The sequence below is a fragment of the Anarhichas minor genome, unplaced genomic scaffold, assembly GCF_050575085.1.
Source record: "Anarhichas minor isolate MPS153535 unplaced genomic scaffold, ASM5057508v1 ptg000079l, whole genome shotgun sequence".
NCBI lineage: Eukaryota > Metazoa > Chordata > Actinopteri > Perciformes > Anarhichadidae > Anarhichas > Anarhichas minor.
In genome coordinates, this window is record NW_027466525.1 from 3,840,132 (window position 1) to 3,857,833 (window position 17,702).

At 43.5% G+C, this 17,702-nt stretch overlaps 2 protein-coding genes across 2 annotated transcripts; both read right to left on the reverse strand.

The window, feature by feature from the left end:
• Positions 1-910: 910 nt before the first annotated feature.
• Positions 911-5,037, reverse strand: LOC142937949 (H-2 class II histocompatibility antigen, A-U alpha chain-like). Its single transcript, XM_076081085.1, has 4 exons — positions 4,493-5,037; positions 3,832-4,089; positions 2,480-2,764; positions 911-1,820 (listed from the first exon to the last, which is right to left on the reverse strand). Exons 1-4 carry the CDS (start codon positions 4,548-4,550, stop codon positions 1,690-1,692), a joined length of 732 nt encoding a protein of 243 aa, XP_075937200.1. The 5' UTR covers positions 4,551-5,037; the 3' UTR covers positions 911-1,689.
• Positions 5,038-5,184: 147 nt separating this feature from the next.
• On the reverse strand, positions 5,185-17,650 carry brd2b (bromodomain containing 2b). Its single transcript, XM_076081083.1, has 12 exons — positions 17,505-17,650; positions 13,461-13,728; positions 12,062-12,199; positions 11,151-11,295; positions 10,784-10,944; positions 9,408-9,905; positions 9,015-9,143; positions 8,650-8,895; positions 8,295-8,560; positions 7,797-8,119; positions 6,925-7,059; positions 5,185-6,678 (listed from the first exon to the last, which is right to left on the reverse strand). The coding sequence occupies exons 1-12, from the start codon at positions 17,534-17,536 to the stop codon at positions 6,548-6,550; spliced, it is 2,472 nt and encodes an 823-aa protein (XP_075937198.1). The 5' UTR covers positions 17,537-17,650; the 3' UTR covers positions 5,185-6,547.
• Between the last annotated feature and the right edge of the window lie 52 nt (positions 17,651-17,702).

The window sequence follows — 17,702 nt, forward strand, 5'->3', positions numbered from 1 at the left end:
TAAATAGGAAACCTACCTGCCGGTGTATTGCAGAGTAAAACAACAGAGACTGTGAGTCTGTACAGAAAGTAAAGTCCCATCATCTGTTGAACACTGAATACAGCAACATGGAGTTCATCGCATGCTGCCTACAGACTCCTGAAACCTCTCGAGCTCAATGACTAAACTACATCCTGATGAGAATAAATGACGCAAATGATCGTGCAAGTGCAATGCTGACATGAACAGGTCTTTCTGGTTTTGTCACAGTCGAGCTTTTGTTGTCATGCTGAGAAATCTTAAATAGGAGATCATTCTCAGTGGCATATTGAGGGGGGGGGATGTGGTCAGTCTAGTTTTACTTCCTATGCAATGCCATGTCTAGTATTGTCTTTCACTCCAAGGTATGAACTGCTTCTTCACCACGGAATACATACTTTTTATTGCAAAATCAAAAGCTACAGTATATTTTTTTGTGTTTGAGGTCTGAAATACATCTTTCAGAAGCTCCACACACTTTCATGTAAAACATGTGGCAGCTATCTTATCAATCACTGGGAAAATAATTAGATTCCGGGCCGAGCCAAATAAATCCAGCAGAGAGAAAAAAAGAGGCAGTTTGGAGCATCGCCACTCTGTGTCCGTATCAACACACGAGCAAGCAGACATGACAAAACATTATTGACTGATTATTTGTGTCAGGCAGGCACTGCAGGAGCAGCAATATGCCCAAAAGCGTAGTCGGTGTGGTGATAATTGATGGTGACTTTGTGAGCCTGCCAGTGCTCACACAGGCTGCTGTGATGAAGGGTTAATAAACACAGGAGCGAGGCTGTGGGGGAATTGTTCTCTTTCATTTCAATGTGGTTTTGTATGTAGCACGACATTATACTGGAACAGACACTTTCAACTTCTCCATCGTGTGCTTTATTTGTACAATAAGCTGCAAACATGATACTGTGGTACAATGTGGGAAACACTTCTGCATTTTATTGGTAGAAAAAATAAATACATTCTTCTGTAAAATAAAAGACAATGTGTCCACAAGCTACTTCAGCCTAAACTAAGGATTCTTCTTTTTTTTTGACATTTTGGGAAATTTGCGATGTGGAAGAGACTTGGATGCCAATAAAGGACACCAATTTTTTATCTGTGAAATATAAGGTTACAGCTAGCTCACTAAGCTCGCTAATTAACTTTTTATATCTCTTCTGTTTAATCAAAACAAAAAGTAAAGCGGGAAAAAAACAGCTATTTGCCTTTTTATTGGGGGTTGTATGCCGGAATATTTATTTTCTAATTAGTGAGTTTTAGAGGTGCTGGTAGGGGGATTTTGTCACTGTTGGACAGAGGCAGTCTAGCTATTTCCACCTGTTCCCAGTCTTTGGGCTAAGCTAAGCTAAGCTAAGCTAACCATACCATCTCCTGATAGAAGCTTTTTAATTACAGCACAGATACCTGAGTGCCAAAATGTCAAACTGTTGCATTTAACATTTAACTGATGTGTTTTTAGCCCAGGTTTCGATCCATTGTTGTTGCAGAAATAGACAAAGACGACGTATAATATTTCAGTATAAAAAAAATACAACTATGGTCGGAAAAAAAAAGAGAGTTCACTTCATCTCACTCTCAGGGGAAAAACACAAGGGAGAAAAGATCAAGGCCATCACGCATCTGACATCGAAATTCAGGTGTTTGTCTTGATGCGTTTCACGTCTGGCAGGACTTGTTGGCTTTCATGATGAACCAGAGTCCTGTGACAACTCCAATCAGCCCCAGGATCACACCACCAACACACACCGCCGTCTCTACAACCTGCCGGTCTGTGTGTAGTTCAACCACTGTGGGAAAAGACACACAGATAGAGAGCATGAGGCTTTTACTGATGGGAGGTTTTGCAGGCTGATTCCAGCCTGTATACTAAAGCTGCTTGTTGCCAACATTTTGTGCCAAACATATCCTGCCAAATATCACCTGCTGATATTTAATACCCGACAAAAGTTACCAGCTACTGCAGATGCAAAATAATTGTTAAATATGTTTAACACACCAAATAAATGTAATTTATGTGTGACTTATGAATTCCTCTTTGGATGGATGGATAGGTGGATGGATGAATAGATGGATGGATGGATGAATAGATGGATAGATGGATGAATGGATGGTTGGATTGATGGATGGATAAATAGATGGATGAATGGATGGATGGATGGATGGATGGATGGATGAATAGATGGATGGATGGATGGATGAATTGATAGATGGATGGATGAATGGATAGATGAATGGACAAATTGATGGATGGACAGATGGATGGTTAAATAGATGGATGGATGGGTGGATGGATGGACGGATGGACAAATTGATGGACGAATTGGTGGATAAATGGATGGATGATTGATGGATGGATGGATGGATAAATAAATGCCATTCCTAGAGCCATGGTGCTAGCCTCCGTTACTTTTACACCCGCTGACTCATCACATTACGACCGACCTACCCCAAAACCTGGTGAGAGGCGCCTTCAGGCTGATGTGGTCCACGCTGCAGGAGAAGATGTCGCTCTCCTGCGGAGTGAAGTCCAGGTAGGACGAGATGCGGAAGCTGAAGTCGCTGTTGGAGTAGTACTGAGTCTGGCTGACCAAACTGGGGTCCACCGGCCGCCCGTTCCTGGTCCACGCGATGTTGACTGTGGGCGGATGGAAGTCGTTCACGAAGCAGATGAGTGTGTTGGGGATCTCCAGCTCCATCTCCTGCTTGGGGTAGATTATGGAGGTGGGACTGGCTGCAGGGTTGATGTTTAGCAGAGGAAGATAAAGTTACACGACATGGCCAAAAACTAAAAACATTTTGACTGGCCACTTTAAAGTCATTGAAAATCTTAATTGGCACTTGAAGATTCCAACCTTGGCAATGAGTCAAATATCAAATGATAGGTTGTGGCTTTGATCATCCCAAAGCAAAAACAATGTTGGGATTTCTGTGACACGGCACACACAGTCTTAAAGGAACTAAAATCATAGATATAAAGGAATACATGCGCTTGCATTTCCAGATCATTTTGTGTCATTAAATCCCGAACAAGCGGAAGATTGTCATAGATACACACACACAGCAGTGTCATGAAACGCTAATTAATGGGAACTCCCCAGTGCCTAGCTACACAATAAACAATGGCAGGCGCTTTAACCTGCACTGACAATACAAGCATGATTACACACCCAGAGAGGTTAATTGCACCTCGCTGAGATTGTCCCTGCTGGTTCCCTGGTTCTTCTCTTAAGAACACACACCAGAGCACTCATCTCATTAACTTGTGTTCAACAACACAGCTTACTGTCGCTCCCATTACATCTGTTTCACTGGCTTTTGTTCTTGTGAGGATATAATCTAGTTTTTGGAAAGACGAACCCAGCAGCGTGACTCTCTTCTGGCGGTTGTTGTATTTTTGGTATTTAATCGCTTTTATTTGCAGCTTCAGAGGCTCAGACGGAGATCATCTGACCATTCCTCTGAAGGAACTAAAGGAAGTGGTGGAAATTGTACTCAAGTACTGGACTTATCATTTTTTATTATTCTTTTAGTATTTCTACTTTATGTTAAAGGACACTTTTTACATTTAGTTGATAGCTGGTATTTTGACTTTTGACAATATAATTAGATTTAGCATTTAATAATAAGTAGGATTTACAATGCAGGACTTTTATTTAAAATACAGTATTCTTACATTGTTGTATTGGTACTTGTACTTAACCGAATGATCCGAGTACTTCTTCTGCACTAAAGGTGACTATTACTTCGGCTCCAACATCTTTAAAAGTACTCCTACAATCAGTGCATCAACTCCCTCACCTATGACCTCTTCGGGGTAATCTTCTCCCTTTGCGGCTCGAGGGACGTTGTACAGGCAGGTACCCAGGGACACGTAGGCGTCTGGACCCAGTCCAGGATCAGGGACCCACTGCTCCGCAAACTCTGGCAGACGCTGAACGGCCTCATAGGTGGCGGGGTCAACGTAGAGGAGCTGATCGCCATCATATTCAATATCATACTGTTCATCACTCGTCACGTTCCTCTGACAGAAGGTCAGAAAGCGAAGCAGGTGTTTACCTGCAGTTTGTGAGGAAAGATTGAAAACATACGATATGATATATGATATATGATGGTGTCAAATTGTTTTTGTGAGCAAAGCTGGTGTCTATGGAGAATTAACACCAGACATCCTCCAAGCTGCTGCCAACATTTTGGTTGTTTCTGTCTCCATCAGCTGGCATGTGACCAACCCTGATGATTTCTATTGTGAAATATAGTTGTTATATGGAAGAAAATAGAGATTCTATAATGTAATGGCAGACAAAAAGGTGTTTCATAAACTGATTCTTACATGGCTCATCCAAATGAAATGGTACTTCTCGAATGACCGAAGCGTTCTCATGACATACGGCATCCTCAGTGTAGAACGAACTTACTTTCCTTTATATTTAAAAACCAAATGTCTTTTACATAAACTTACCGTGGAAGTATTGTGGAAGACAAATAAGCAGCAGCACCGGGATCAGATCCATCGCCATGTCGCATTTCAGTTCCTCCAAACAGCAAAGTGAGCAGGTTTCTCTGCTCGTTCCTTCCCAAACATTAAAGTCACACCGTCGGATTCACAGGCTGAGATGACTTCCTATCACATACCAATCAGTGCTTGTAACTCAGTCACAACAATGTCTCCACCTTGACAACACTGGAGGCATGTCCACGGGTTTATGACGTGAGGAACTGCTGCCACCTAGTGGAGGACAATCAGAGTCACACTCTGTGCACCTGTCTGGAGGAAATATAACAAGTTGGGCACATCTGTTTAACATGATGTATTCAAGTTTATCATGTGTTTTTAAAGCCCTGTAATTGTATATCACATCATACTTCAGTATACCGCTATAGAATACATATTTGTATAGCATGTTGTTACAAAGAACAAAATAAAATGAATTAATTTGTTTTCCCAACTTCTAGTGTCAACGGTTGTTGCAGTCTTTTATCAGGATTTTTTTTTTTTAAAGTTGTGTCTTAATTTGTCCGACCAACAGTTATAACAAATCTAAGATATTCAGATTAGAGATTAAATAAATAAAAGCAGATTATCTTCACATTTAGGGAAATATAAAGAGTCACCCTCCCGCTGATCCCAGACAGCCGGACAAAACTCAAACCGTTTGTACAGAAGAGAATATTTTAATAAACACACTTGTCAAATGAAAGTTATGCTTCAGAGAGACGCTCCTCAGGAAACAACTAGGACAGTGAACTGGAATGAGAAGTAACAGCATGTAAAAAAAGGAAAAGGAAGGAAAGACTGAACAGCAGAAATACAATAGTTTGTGCAACAGCAAATACAGCTGAAGTATATACAAGCATATATTCTTTCACTGAACATTCAACAATAGCTTCAACTATGCATGGGGGCTGTGAGGACTTGGTCCTCTCTTTATGGGGGACACTTGTGGCGTTATTCAGTCAACGCCATGTGCTCCAGTAAGTGCAGAGCAGATTTCTTTAAGAAACCGCCGCTGAGTTTCTAAGTGCTACAGATGCAACACGTCACATGTTCAGGAGATCAATGTGGAAGCTAAGAAACCCGCACAGTAGTCTGATACCACTCAGAAGCCCAGCAGTGTTCAGCTCTTATCAAATAAACGCACACGTCAGTTCCAGTCGGACGTAACGAAGAGAAATGTTGAGAACAATATCCAAGTTGAACAGCAAACAGCTGATTTTTTTTTTTTTTTTTTTTTAAATACTGAAGACAAAAATAGTGTCACATTTAGAACACCGGCTGCTCTTTTAAAGTCCGCGCAGCCATCAAAATCATTACAAACTGAATGATTATGTTACTTCGTTGCAGACTTTGTAATTACAGTACGTAAAGCCATTTCTATACTGTACTATAAACCAACTTTGTTTCCAAACGACAAGAGCTACATGCTGTAAAAACAGGCCGCGTGAAGCTCAGACTGAGATTCAACTGCAAGAACAACGTGTGTAAACATAAAGGCCAGATGATAGAAAAGCAAGGCTTTGTGACCACAAAGGTTGCTGGTTCAAACTCCAGTAACGTCCGAGGAAATGTTGGTGAAGAACACAGATAAATAAACACTCTTCCATTCTCTCACCACAGAGGACACAGCGTGAGGCCAGCCAAATCACATCTGGAGTCTTTCCACATCCGTTTTTTTTTTTTTTGTTTGTTTGTTTTAAATTACTCCGCTTCCCTCTTTGGGGGATCACCATAAAATTCTTCTTTATAAAAGAAACATAAATTTGTACAAGTATTTACAAAAGAGGAGGAGGGGGAAACCAAGGCATTTAGTGTTTGTTTTCTACGATTATCCACAGAGATGTCGTTTCTCGTCCCTCAGCTTCACATTCAAAACTTTTTACGAGTCCACTCGGAGTGTTTTTTCGCCACGGTGTCTAATATCTCAGCCCACAACTGTTTCAGGGTGTGTTGTGTCCGGGGCCAGCCCAAGTCCCTGAGTTATTAGTGTGTTCTCTCTCTCAGCCCGTGCCGAGGATCTCAACCAGAGTCTGAATCGCTGGTGTCTGAGGACGAGGAGGAGGAGGAGGAGGAAGATGAGTCGGAGCTGGAGCTGCTGCCGCTGAGGCGCGCTGGCTGGGCGTGAGTCTCCGCAGCGCTGGGCTTCTCCACTGAGGACACAACAATAAATAAGAGAATTTATGGCATTAAATTTATTTATTTATTTATGGCAGTGTTATTCTGCAGAAACCACTTTTTTTGCTATCCTTACTTCTAGCCATGATTGTAAAAATAAAATGTGAAAAACTTATCGTTGTCTTATAATAATAAGACAACGATAAGTAAATAAATGACATCTAAATAGCAACATTGAAGGTGCGTGTGGTGTGCACTCAGAATAAGGATGCTAGGCTCACCTTTAGGTTTCGCAGGTTTCTTGACAGAATTGAGTTGCCCACTGACATCTTGCAGCCTCTTCTCCAGCTCCCTCCTCTTCTCCAGAGTCAGCTCCTCTTTAGACTTCACAACGCCGCCTTTCTTTCCTCCTGCGGCTGAAAAGACGACAGCGTTCTTTAAAGACCTGAGGTCCACACGGTCGTGCGGTTGCTAGTTGGATTTAGGAAACCTTGCAGAACACCGGGTTGGCGTAGCTAATTTAGCCTCATGATGTGAGACAATCGAGCACTGTGCTGCCATACTCTACACACCAACTCAGCAAATACATAATCAACTTTCCACATCACTGTATCGGCCTTAAGGAGCTTATCCAGCAGTGTTTACTCAGGAGGAAAACGAGCCCTCCTCTCCCTTCTGTGTGTCACATTGTTCACATTGTTGCAGTCCACAGAAGAAGGGAAACGACAGGGAAGAGGAGGGACAGTCAACCAGAGAGAGAGAGAGACGCAAGCCGCAACACAAACAGCTGTTTTGCGCCTGTTTTTCAGCTGAGTTTTAGAGAATGGTTCATAAATTCAAAATATATCGAGCGCTCTAATAGTGCCACGTTCTTATCAGAGTGCTCTGATTAATGAATGCAGGCCTATTCTTTAATTATGAAACAGCAATGTTGTTATTTATGAACGATCCTTTACATCATGACCACAATTTGCACTCACTGCGAGAATTCGACTGCGAGATTGTCAGTAATAAATAAATAGATGTTGGCAGGTCTGAGCTCTGTGTAAACCAAACAAAGTCAGTCAGTAATGTCCGTCTTACAGCTGTACCACACAACATCCTTCTGAAGTCTACACTCAAGTGAATGTCTTCCCTTGATCGTCTCATTTACCTTGTTCGCCGTACGGCTTACGGGGCTTCTTCCTCAGACAGGTCATGACGTAGCGCTCCAGCTCCTTCAGTGTCGACGGCTTCAGCGTCTCAAAGTCGATCTCGATCTCCTCCGGGTTGGTGTCCCTCAGTGACGGCTCCCTGGACTGGATGATGTGGACCACGCGACCCAGCTTCTCCCCCGGCAGCTTGTTGATGTCGAGGCTCAGCTGGCGCTTCTCATCGTAGGACATGGGCACGATCTCCTCCTCTTCCTCAGAGTCGTAGTGCGGCAGCATGGAGGTGGGCGGAGGAGGAGGAGGGTAGAACGGCTTCTTCGTGGTCCTGCAGAATCAAGAGGAAGTGAGACAGTCAGGACAGAAGGCCATCATTGGCAGCTGCTTGACATATTCCTATTAGATAAACGATTATCTTTGTGTGTTATTTTACATTTACAAGCTTTAAAAACTCTTGATGTGAAGAGGAGGAACAGTTTGATGCTAATCTGCTGACTACTAACTTGCTATTCTTGTTACTCTTCTTCCCCTGGCTCTTCTTGGGCTGGGAGCCGCCTGCTCTGGCAGACTTTGTTTTCAGGATCTTGCCGGGCATCTTCCATTCCTCAGAGTCCGCTTTGCTTCTGACAGCTCGACTGCGCTTCTCCAGCTTCTTCTTTTTCTTCTTCTCCTTCTCCTTCTCCTTTTTGTCCTTCTTCTCTTTCTTCTTCTTGGCCTTGATGATGGGGCCTTGGGAGAGGGCAGCCAGCTGCTCGTGCATGGCTTTGAGCTGTTTGGGGAAAGAAAAATGAATTAATTGACGCTCGTGAAAAACCCTTTTTGGAGACCTGGATGAATAAAAAGTACCGGGGGACTTACCTGTGTGCACACCTGGTCCTGTAACTCAGCCAAGCGGTGCGCTCGCTCTTCCTCGCTGTCTGAGTTGGGGCTGCTTTCGCTCTCCTCGCTCTCACTGCTGGGCTCGCTCTCGGAGGTGGAGGAAGAGGAGGACGAGGAGGAGGAAGAGGAGGACGACGAGGACGTTGGGTGGCCACTCAGCGACATGGCTGTGTGATCCATACGTGGTTCGTCTGGCATCTTGGCAAAACGGAACTCGAACACATCCTGGGGACAGGCCACATCAGAGAGAAATTAACAGTCACGGGAAAGAGTTTCCTCACAGTCGGCTGCACTTTTGTTTCAGTCCGATTATCCCAACAGCAGGGTTGGACAGCTGGGCTCACCTGCAGCTTCCGGGCCATGCCCACGACATCGTGGTCCGGTGGGTTGTACTTGTAGCAGTTGGAGAACATGAGTCTGACATCGCTGGCAAACTGTTGCGCGTCCCTGTACTCACGACAGTCCATCTTCCTCTGATGAAGAGACAGGAGAGGACAACTTTAGAGCTTCAACCGCACCTTCAGGAGGTTTTATCAGCGTTTGTATTTCTTAATAATTTGCACTACACTGCATATTTTCAGCCCCAATGCCTCTGTGTTCATCATCACAGTGCGTTAGATTTAAAATAAGGACATTAAGAGATCTGAAACCACTTTACCGTGTAATCAGCAACACAATAGGAGCTATAACAATGGGCCATTAGTCTTTCCACAAGTTAAAGGCATATGAGGAGTCACCTTGATGTCGCTGAGGTCCATGGGACACTTAATGATGTCATGATAGTCGTGGAGTCCCAGTGCAGCTGCGTCCACAGGTGTGTAGAAAGGCCAGGCGTACGCAGCGTGCTTCTTCGACAAAATGTCCTTCAGCAGCCCGCTGCAGTACCTCAGCTGAGGGCTGAGCTTGCTCTTCTTAGAGGGCTGAGCCTGCACGGAGTCAGGCAAGTCCTTCTTGGGGGGTTTGATGGGACGCCCGCTGCCCACCCTGCGTCCACCGCCTGCCATCATCGGCTGGAGCAGGACGGGACCTCCGGGGCTCCTGACCAGGCCCATCCCAGGTGGGGTCTCCAGGCCCATGCCCCCCATGGAGGAGATGGTGTGCATGGAGGTGTCGTGGACCTGGCCCCCGTGGCCTCCTTTCCCCAAGCCCACCATGTGCGTTGGTCCCGACATGCCCACAGTCAAGCCCATGGTGGAGGGGGTGGTGGTGTCTGCCTTACGTTTTACACCTTTTTTCTACAAATAAAGGAGGTTGGAAGTCACAATATACTCAGTATTGTGGCTTTATTCCAATCCCTTTCATACTTGTAATTCAACACATTTTTTTCCTCCAACAAAAATGCTGAATACGCGAAAATATTTCGCTTTTTTTTTTTCACAATAGCCACTCAAATCTGTATTTCTTCTGCCTTTCAAGATGGCTAAATGTTTCCAGACATTTGTGTTTTTGTAGAGAATATTAATTGAATATAGTAAATCCTCACTTACTGGTCTTGTTTGACTTTTATTATACAAGTATAGACGACCAGACATTCTTTTGTTGCAGGGCTGTACCGAATGTTGTTGTTTTTACATTCAAAGCTTCTATTGAGGTTTATGAATATCTATCGTCATAATTGATGACGTCATCACCATTAAAAAAAAATCCTGAGACAAAATCCTCAATTTAAACAAAATGATTCAACAAAAAAAAATACTCTTTTTTTTTTTTAATCAACTTTATTTAAAGAATATAATCCATCAGTTTTGCCAACATAAAAACAACTAGAGGACTGAGCGCGGTGGCAGTCGCTGTGTGTTTGAGAGAGAAAGAGAGAGGTGAAGAGGAGAGGAGAGGCGGCCATGTTTTCCTAAGTTATCAATAAATAACTTGGAATGCTGCTTCGTCACCCGCCCGCCTGAACCTTTTCTAGTAAGCTCACCACTGGAATATAATTATAAAAATAATGTCATGCTGATGACAATAGTGCAGACTGATCTTTATCTGCAACTGAATGAATGGAAATGCAGAAAAAAAAAAGAAAAAGAAAAAAAAAGGCTGAGCAGCATTCGAATGCCAACGTTATGAATGAAGCTTCATTCTATTCAGTGCAGCACTAGATTGTTCCATCTACCTTGGTTGTGGGCTGTGTAGGAGGCAGGCCCATGATGGTGGCCGGTGGCAGGCTTTTGGTCACCACGGTCTGGGGAGAGTTGGCCAGCATGGACTCCCCCGTGTCCGAGGAAGACGGGGAGTAGGCCGACTGGGACACCGCCGGCACCTGCTGAGCCCTCGCTGGTGAGACATGAATATTCAACATTAGTGATAGAATTCAGCTACAGAATGACGGGTGACAACAAGTTCTGTCTAAAATCACTGGAGACGTGCACGGCTTTCTATGTGGCTTCCACCAGTAACGCTACTTTTACATGATACATCAAACGGAAGACAGTTAGTATAACTGCTGAGCTGTATGTGAGCGTGGAAGTCTTCTCACTTACAGTTGGACTTGCGACCTCTTCCCCGGCCGTTCTTGCTTCGAGGAGCTGGAGGAGGCAGCTCCACTTCGTCCTCGGGCATCTGGGCCACTTTTTGGAGAAAGATCTTCTCTAAGGGCTGAGCCATCAGCACGATGTCATCTGTCGGCTAGCAAAGGAAATAATAGAACAAAGAACATTAGCACACTGCAAAGATGCCATTACAGGTTTTACATAACAGAACAGTTCTTTTGACATTCATTTGATTTCATTTCAATATACTTTCCAACCACTGTTTTAGTTAAAACATCAATATTTATACAGAACATTTGCTCGACAAAACTTCACAAATACTCGCAACTTGTCCTCAGGTTTGTCATTTATTCTGATATATTACAAATGAAATGTAAAAACAGTGATATATGGATGAAGCTTATGGTGAAAACTATCTCCGGTGATGCTAAGATAGAATCAAAGTTTTGGGGATTCTCTGCATCTACCACTTAGACACCCATTGACCAAGACACCTGGATTTACATCTCCAGAGAAGTTGTCTGATTTGTAAAAAAATGATTTGGTAATGGATCTCCACTAAATCTGCAACGGCAGCATTTTAATTTTCCCTCTTGTGTTATTACGTAGGAAAACATCCCAGATGCAAAGTGTTGGATGACCCTTTTCTCACTGGTAATCAAGAAAAGGTTGAAAAATGTTCCCTCTCTCACATTGTTAAGAAAACCCCTGAGAGAACACCTGGGTCTGGACCTGGGTCTGGACCCGGGTCTGGACCTGGGTCTGGACCTGTCCCGAGCACCTTGAGCTTTAAATAACCCTGTATTATTCCTGCTGTGAGAGAGAGTGGTGCCATCTTAATAAGGCTGCAGCGAGAGGGAAAACAGGATGGATAAAGATCTGTTTTGTACCTTTTAACCTACCTTGTTGTAGATGTAGCAGTTGGTGAACATTGTGTTGAAGTCCTGTATGCACTCACTAGCACTGCGGTAGAAGCTGTTCTCCAGGCGCTTTTTGATGGTCCCCATGTCCATGGGTTGTTTGATGATTTTATGGTAATCCTGAAAAAAGGCAGAACAATAGACGGAGAAGTGAAACATGTGTAGATTTTTTCTAGAAATGAAAATTGTGAAGGAGGAGAATGCAAAAAACGCAAAAGCTGCAATAAAGAACGCTCCACGTGACATAACTGAATGAGAGGAGATTAAGAAAACAACTTGATGCTCGCAGTACAACTGTGTGAAAATGGCCACGGCCGGGTTTAAGTGCGATCCACATGTTTACATATAATATTATTGTAAGAGTAGCGTAGCTCCTTTTGGAGAACAGCTCAGTGTGTAGCGAGTGTGGTGGAGAGAGAGAGAGAGAGAGACAGAGACAGAGAGAGACATAGAGACCGAGAGAGAGACAGAGAGAGAGAGAGAGACATAGACAGAGAGACCGAGAGAGAGACAGAGACAGAGAGAGACAGAGAGACAGAGACATAGAGACCGAGAGAGAGACAGAGACAGAGAGAGACAGAGACATAGAGACCGAGAGAGAGACAGAGAGAGAGAGAGAGACATAGACAGAGAGACCGAGAGAGAGACAGAGACAGAGAGAGACAGAGACATAGAGACCGAGAGAGAGACAGAGACAGAGAGAGACAGAGAGACAGAGACATAGAGACCGAGAGAGAGACAGAGACAGAGAGAGACAGAGACATAGAGACCGAGAGAGAGACAGAGACAGAGAGAGACAGAGAGACATAGAGACCGAGAGAGAGACAGAGACAGAGAGACCGAGAGAGAGACAGAGACATAGAGACCGAGAGAGAGACAGAGACCGAGAGAGAGACAGAGACAGAGAAAGAGACAGAGGGACAGAGACAGAGAGAGAGACAGTGGCTGCACTCAGAGCAGATCGGAGCAGAGATTTAATTAAATTAAAAGTAAACTTGTAAAGCAGTAAATGTATCTTTCAGTTTGTCCATGAATCAACGCTGCAGCTCCTCAACACCTTGAAGGCTTCAAGGTAAAATTTATAACATTCTACTGTGATGAATGGCTTTTCAATTAAATAGATAAATAAAGATATATTAATAATATCAATTCATGCATCAATTAATCTCATTTCATCAGAGCACGTAGGCCTGGCTTACATGAAGCAGCAGTTAATTTGTTGACTGCATCCATTCTTGTGGTAGTCACCCTTTAGAATGATGTATTGCTTGTGTATAGTGAATAATACAGGAGATGAGGAATTACAGGCACCACAATGAGTTGCAGAAACATAAATCAAACTCGACAAAATAAAAGTGAAAGTGTTTCTGTCGTAACTCACCGGCAGGTTGAGCCTGTAGGCATCCACCGGCTCACGGAAAGGCCAGGAGAACTGATGCCTCCACAGGTACTTCATCAGGGTCCTCTGGAGGAACTGCAGCTGGTTGGTCATGCGGCCCGGCCGGCTGGGATCGTTCACCGCGGGCTGTGGTGGGACAGGAGGACCCTGAGGCATCGTCAGCGGCAGAGACGGGCTCTCAAAGTCCTCGTAGAGCAGGGAGGGCTTGCGAATGCGTTTGCCCGAACTACTGTGTTGGTCCATTCCGCCACTGGACAACCCGACCAGAAAGAGGATGGGGATGAGCCAGAGAGAGAGAGGATGGGGAGGAACCAGAGAGAGAGGATGGGGAGGGGCCAGAGAGAGAGAGGATGGGGAGGAACCAGAGAGAGAGGATGGGGAGGGGCCAGAGAGAGAGAGGATGGGGAGGAACCAGAGAGAGAGGATGGGGAGGAACCAGAGAGAGAGGATGGGGAGGAACCAGAGAGAGAGAGGATGGGGAGGAGCCAAAGAGAGAGAGGATGGGGAGGAACCAGAGAGAGAGGATGGGGAGGGGCCAGAGAGAGAGAGGATGGGGAGGAACCAGAGAGAGAGAGGATGGGGAGGAACCAGAGAGAGAGGGGATGGGGAGGAGCCAGAGAGATGAGGGGAGGGGGCAGAGAGAGAGAGGGTGGGGAGGAACCAGAGAGAGAGGATGGGGAGGAGCCAGAGAGAGATGAGGGGAGGAGCCAGAGACAGAGGATGGGGAGGAGACATAGAGAGGAGGGGAGGAGACATAGAGAGGATGGGAGGAGACAGAGAGAGGATGGGAGGAGACATAGAGAGACTAATTAAAACCGATAACAGTGATTGACATTTTTGTGATGGAAGAAAAAATGAGAGCGTAAAGGAAACGGCACTTTAAGTTAACTGTGCTGTTTGGCCTTTGCCATCGATTCACCAAACTTCAACCCGCTCCCATGAACGCATGCACTCATGGAAAATCTGCTAATGTCAAAAAGCGCAGACTGTATATGCTTCATTCACGCAACCCTCGACCTGTGAAACTCTGGCTCTGGCCTCCCAGTCAGCGAACCGTCCTCTAGGAAACTAGGACTCTATCAACGGGCTGCTACTTTTAGCACAGTCATGGGAACCACCATCGCATGGCTCCTCACCAGCTAAAAAAACCCCAAACATTCACTTATAATAAGGCTGGGTGATAAGAAGCAGGTTGTTTTTTTACTTTGGCTCATAAATATATCATGAATCATGGGTAAAATAATAAGATTCAACATCAACGCCATGCCTGAAATGAAATGGCTCTCGGTATTTTTTAAAGACAATTTTACAAAAGAGATGAGGTCGGAACTAGATGATACTCCAGATACTGTGATTGTAAACGGATACAAACAGAAGGGGCCTCGGGTCTTCTCTGCTTCCTACCAAGCTTTGGGGGGAATCCAACGCTCTACATAAAAGCTAAATCACTAAAGTCACTAGTATGTAGAGATTTCTGCTGGAAGAACTTAACTTGCTTTCTCATAAACACACAGAAAAGAAAGAAGGAAACTTGCTGCTCAAACAAAACCGTTGGATGCTGTGTGAAGACACGTAGGCTGATCAAAGGCATATTTTCTGAAAGTGTTCAAAGATAAGGATACACCGGGAAAATGTTAATGCAGTTGGTTAAATATTTTGGATGTGAATTCCAAAATACCTGCCCTGTGATGTACTTAGGGACCTTAAAAGGTACACGTTATCCACAAAATGACCATTAGTATATCAGTTACTCACCCGGTGTTACCTTGAATTCTTGAAGAAAACTTATGAACAAACAGTCTCAAGTTTGTAAACTTACTTACTTGCCATAGAGGCAAGTTTTATTCAAGGATTGAAGGTAACACTGGGTGAGTACTTGATATACAAATGGTCATTAGGGTGAGAAGTATTCCTTTAAAAGGTGAGAGAAGATATCTACTTGACTTAAGTTTTACTTGCAGCAATTAAATAATTAAAATTGTAACGTTGCAAAGCAAAGAGCCGATATACGTCTGACATTTTTGATGCTTTCAAACTATTTATTGGAAAGAAATGTCATGCATAAACATATAAACAAAACTATGGTGCAAATAAATAAACACTTAAATAATAAATAACTAATACATAAATACTTACATGTGCTCTAAAAAACGGGCCTAATAAGCATGAAATCTCTGTTCTGCTCTCTTCTGTATGAAACTTGTGAGCTCTGATTTCCAACTATTTACAAAGAGATGACTGTCAGCGATACTCCTGCCAATACTCTTGACTGAGGCACTGTGGTCTAAAGTTGGAGTTGGTCCTCTGGAAAGTACATCTGCCCAGTACACCTACAGTTACTATTAAGAACTAATGAAAAAAAAATGTATTTCAGAACATGAATTACTAACGTTAAGTCAAATTTTGAATGCTCTACAACACACTGGCATCTTCAGTTTTGGCTGTTTTTCAATACAACTATATATTGGCCCTGTTCGATATAGACCAGAGAAGTCTGGTGAGGCCACCATGTCACCATGAACCCTGTCATCCCTTCTTCACCTCCTTCTAAGCAACGCACAGGAACCAGAAGAAGGTAAATCTCACCCCGGAGATCAGGACACACACTTGCCCCACTGACACACTAACTGTGTTTGTGTGTATCAGTCAGAATCCTAGCAACACAAACAACGGCTGAATGCATTAGCATTGAGCCATTGTGTGGTGAATACACTTCAGTATCAACTTACAGACAAATATATTTGAAGACTTAAGCTTTTTGGAATACGTATCAAGTAATGTAACTGCAAATTAGCTGTGTGTATATATATATATATATATATATATATATATATCTTTTTCTCAGTTTTTTTTAATCTCTTTTTGTTGTGGGTGTTTCTGCTTAATATTTTTGGGTGCACCAAAGCAGCATGTCAGTTCACCACACACAAAAAGGTAATAACTCTTTAAAATCATTGTTTTACCACAAAACAAAAAAGGAGCCACAGAGCTCACCAACGTGGCTTAAACACGACAAAAAAAGTATAAACATGCTGATTAAAAAAACAAGCTCTGGCAAACATTTGACAGTGTTAAAAACTCAACAATGCATGTTTAAAACATAACACTGTTGGGAAAAAACAGAGTCATGAATGTATATTATGTTCAATGATATATAAAGTCATTAAATTGTTAAAATGCAGACTATGTCATGACATATAGCATAACAGTGATACTTGAGTCTTTATGGTGTTTCTTTATTACATAACATACTATTGTGTTATTAACACTAATGCAGCTTTGTTGTGTCAACCTGCACTGAATCAACGCTTCTTCTACACAACATGCATTCACATTAATACTCGTACAGCAGAAACTACGCAATATATTTACAATTGAATTAAAACAATTAAAGAAAAGTCAGGCTCCTTGAATTTAAAACCCTAACATCCGGTGATCGCGTGGTTCTGACGCCCCGCCCTCACTGTTTGTAAACACTGCTTCACAATGACAGACGCTACGACGGCGGAAAGCGATTATATATAAAAACAAGACATCTTTATTCAACGGTGCAGCTTTAGAATAAAAAGGCCAAACTGTTAGCCTGCTAGGTCGATCCCAGTCATTTCGCCACATGCATACAAACGTTTAATAATCACCGGTACAGTAGCTTTGAAGCTAAGCTAACAGCTAAGCGTCACCCGGGACTGCAACAATGACTGACTGATCAGTTCATTTTAGGGCTGCTTTATTTGCAATAGCACACGCTGTGTGTAATACGCATGCTGGGTAATATTTACTACCAGTTAATACCTTGTGAGATAGTCACGTGAACCTCGATATTAGCGTTGGCAGAGTGTCTGAGCGATGAATGAAACCAACAGATAGAAAGCCGGGCTGCAGCTGTCAAGCTAGCGGTTGTTGTCGTGAGGCTAACGGCAACCAACGTTAACTAACGTAAGCTAACGTTTTATGGTGATATTTTTACGTTACGCTTTTCCTCCGTTCATAGGGGGCATTGATCAAAATGACTGCGGGGCTTTTTACCTCTCGTGATGCAGGTTGACGGCCGCTTCCATCGGGCAGAAGAAGGCGGAGTGTTTATTACAAATCCAAATTTTTTTTTCCACGACTGTTAACGCTGCACTTCCACCGAAAGACCACTGTGCACAACTCCGCAATGAAATGGCGCCTTCCCGCTTCCGCTTGACGCTATATAAACCCACGACGTGGCAGTGACGCGTA